The 3,886-nt window shown below is 35.7% G+C and overlaps 1 protein-coding gene across 1 annotated transcript; it reads left to right on the top strand.

The window, feature by feature from the left end:
• The first annotated feature begins 1,638 nt into the window (after window positions 1-1,638).
• Window positions 1,639-2,380, top strand: LOC149258527 (uncharacterized). The gene is made up of 2 exons (XM_089421356.1): window positions 1,639-1,653; window positions 1,787-2,380. Exons 1-2 carry the CDS (start codon window positions 1,639-1,641, stop codon window positions 2,378-2,380), a joined length of 609 nt encoding a protein of 202 aa, XP_089277482.1.
• The last annotated feature ends 1,506 nt before the right edge of the window (window positions 2,381-3,886 follow it).

Genomic DNA, 3,886 nt, shown 5'->3' with positions numbered 1-3,886 from the left:
TTTTTTTTTACAATCAAAATAAAACCATTTTAGTTTAAAAAAAAACATCAATTTTAGGTTAGTTTAAAAAAATCATTAGAGAATAATTTCAATTAAAAAAAAAAAACCTAGTAGTGAGGAGGTTAGTTAAGTGGGCAGTATCGATACGTTCAGAAAAACGTTATACCTGACCAGTTTAGCATAATTACATATATAATTAGATTCCTTCATTGACTTTATAACAATAACCCAGTTCATCATTATCCAGTTCATCGTTATCACATCGTTGCAGTAGCGAGATTGATTCATTTCATTTATAACGATTGCACTCGAGTTCATTTTGACTTGTGGTAGGAGCAAGATTTTGTACCTCACAGTTGGGTCATTTCTATGGGGAACTCTTTGGCAGAAACTCTCGTGCGGTAGCAGCAGTCATCTTAGCTGGATCCAAAAGGTCCAGTGCAAAGGCATAATACTGGGCAATGGCCTCCACAACTTGTGAACAACTATTGATGAAAGATCTACTTGGGAGATGGGGTTAAGGCATCATCAAGCCATGGATATTTTCTGTGATGTGATTTCACTACGCAACTATCAATTTAATTCCAGTGAATAACCAGAACCACGCACCATATAGAAATTATGGAGTGTCATTTTGTAAGAGAGAAAGTTAGCCGCTGCGTTGGAGAAAGATAAGACCTGCTGTGTTGAAGAAAAGTGACAAGATGATAGCAAATCCCAAAAATAATGGAGATCGAAAATCCATGAGGAAAATCAGGTTTCAGTTCATTAAATAAGGAATAGATCACGCCAAGATTCTCTAGCATGATCGAAGAATCCTGATTTTGCTGCATTTTCCAGTCTTCATTAGTTGTTTCAATTTGATCTAGGAGACGAAAGAAATTACGACATAACAGTGATAACAATGATAGTAGGTAGGTGACTCTTGGTATGGTTTGAACACTTGCATGTCTTCCTAGCATCACGTTGCTGTTAAAATCTACGTGCGCGGCTCTGGTTTTTCGCATTATCATTGACCCAAATTCAATCGTACAACAACCCTGTTAGAAGTATTTTTTTTTCTTATCCTTTTTTTGCTTTTAGAAATCTTTGGGATGAGACCATATTCAGTGTATGCCGGGCAGATATACGGGTAGTTATTGAACTCAAAACCCTCGTATATGTTTCAAGTTTCTTCTCTTCTTTTTATGTATCGAGGTTTGTTTTGAAGGGTTCTGGGGTTCAAAATTTGTTTTTCTATAGTTCACCGTTGATGTTTAGAGCCGAGACCTGTAAAGCAAGTTTTGAGGTTAAAAATATTGAAGGGGTCTCGGTGATTCGCCATGTTTTGGTCATTTTTCTTTTAAAGGGTTTCAGGGCTTTGGGTTCTTCACAGAGTCTGAAATAGAAGTCTAGAACTGCGGCTGGAGTTAGGATTTGAGCTTTAAACCCTCGGAGTGAATTTTTGGCGCTTGTAGCATATTTTTGGGATTTTGCGGCTATTTGGGAGTTGTGTGAACAACGAATGAGCGTGTTTATAATGTATGCCATGAAAGTTTAGGTCGCCCCACTGTTTGAGGTAGGGCTTCAGCTTAAGATACTAAAACCCTCGCGTTACGCTATATTTTTCAACATAAGTTTCACTTTTAGAGGACTGCAATGGTTGGCTCAGAGGTAGCAACTCCTGCATCTCCCAATGGCTCCACAGTTCCTTCCAGGTCTTTCCTTGTTAAGGATGGTCCTATTCTGTCCATGATGAACAAGCATCTTAGGGCCCTAAAAAAATAAATATAATTGGATATTACAGATCGAGGATAGTAAAGCCCAGGGTAAAGTTACAAACAAAGATCAGGACGATGTGTTGAGGTCAAAGGCCAGTGTTGTCGTATTGATCGATGAGTACGAGAAACTTAGGCAGCTTCTTGCTGCTGCTGTGAAGGAAGAGATTGCCAAGAAAGAAAAAGAGTTACTAGAAGAGAATGCCGCCAGCAAGGAGCCTACAACTAAAGATGGTGTGGTCACAGAGGGTTCCACTATCCTGGAGAATGGAACCCAAGACACACAGGATAGTGATGAAGTGAAGACTAGTGAAGCAACTCCTCCAGCAGAGGGAGATGTTGCCAAGGATGGTGTGGTGCTTTCTAATGAGGCCATTGCAGAGCTTTTGAAGATCTTGTACTTTGCTCATTTTTTCGATGTGACTTCGCATAATGATTTTGCCTTGATGATGTGGACAAAAATGCATGAGCGAATCCACTGCTTATCTTATGATTATGTGACCGATGATGCCACAAAACCCTTGGCAGAAGAGGATCTTGATGCATTGTCTCTATTTGGTTCGCTCATAACTTCACGACCGCCCAATGCAACTCTTTCTCATAAGAGTGCTCTTCAGAGCTGAGTTCATCACGCAAGGCAGTGGTTGGTTAACTCAGACAGTCCTATTCATCCAGATAATGTAGTATCTTACAGCTGCTAGACAATTTGTTACCCAAGTCTATGTGCACGAAAAATAACATTGCAGATATCCGCAACTCAGAAATCTCCTCCTTTCCTGACTAATATTAATTTCGTGAGGAAAGAGCTAATCAGCCATATATTGGGTATTTAATGCCCTCAGAGCGACTTAACGCGATAACACGGGAGCGGTCAAATTCGACATTAAATAATATTTGCCAGCTCCCATGTTATCGGGCTAATTGGCGTGCTACTCTGAAGGCATTAAATACCCAATATATGACTGGTTAGCTCCAACCATTTCGTAATGGCGCTGTGACTCTGAAAACTATTTTCAATTGATTTCGTCCTTCTGTCTCCTCAACATTATCATATCGATGAAGTATGAATATAAAGGGAGGATTTGGTTCAGAAGTAAGTATCACGAATCTGAAACATTGCATGTGACTGGAATTTTAAATATTACCTTGCATTCAGTGCCCAAACATTTGTTTTTGGCCATAATTTTTTTACTAATTTGATGATAACAGTTTGTTTAGATTACATATTGTGGTTTACAGTTTTGTAGCTAGTGATATGTAGCTTCACTGTAATAATAATCAATTAAAAAAACTTTATTTGGATTTTAGAATTTCATGTCGTGAATAGTGAATAATCATTTCTAATTCACGATCTTTGGATTCTTTTAACACTTTTCATATTGTAAGTGTATCATAGTGCCTTTAAGACATTCATAATAATAAATCTTATGAAGAAAAAAAATCAAAACAATACGAAACAAATTTTTGTGATTTTATTATTTATTTATTTATTTATTTTTTAACAATCCAAAACAAATTTTAAATTTAAATTTTAGTTTAAAAAAAACAACAACACAACAAATAAAAAAAATAAAAACAAATAAATAAATAAAAAACAAAACAATTAACAAATATATATATATATATATATATATATATATATATCAAAACAAAATCAAAACAATTTAAAAAACAAAATGAACATCAAAAACAATAAAAAAAAAAACAAAAATAAATTGCAATTGGACATTTCAGACCTCTTGAAAACAATTTATATTTTCTTGGAGTTACTTCAAAGGAACTTGCGCGCAAAGGAAATAGGTGAATTTTTATTTTATTTTATTTTATTTTTATTTCATTTTGTCGCTAACATTCGTACTTGCATTTTATGTCTTTAAAAAAGTTCTCACAGTTTTCATGCAGGATTTGTACTGAGCTTTTATAGGTGCGTGATGATCCAAGTTCATGCAAATGTGATCTCTAGAAATCACATTCATCATTGAAGCTTGAAGGAGCTAATTACATATGTCGTGACATTTGTCGATACACAAAAATCTTTTGCATCATGATATATTTACCCACACTTTTCCTTCAAAGCCTCATCAATCATCCATGTTAAAGTCCATTGATTCATTGCCTTATCCATCACT

This window comes from Pinus tabuliformis, chromosome 6, assembly GCF_031772625.1.
Source record: "Pinus tabuliformis cultivar Carrire ecotype Pingquan chromosome 6, CPIR1, whole genome shotgun sequence".
Lineage (NCBI taxonomy): Eukaryota > Viridiplantae > Streptophyta > Pinopsida > Pinales > Pinaceae > Pinus > Pinus tabuliformis.
Note: the sequence above shows the minus strand (reverse complement) of the source record. Positions and strands in the feature narration are given on the sequence as shown.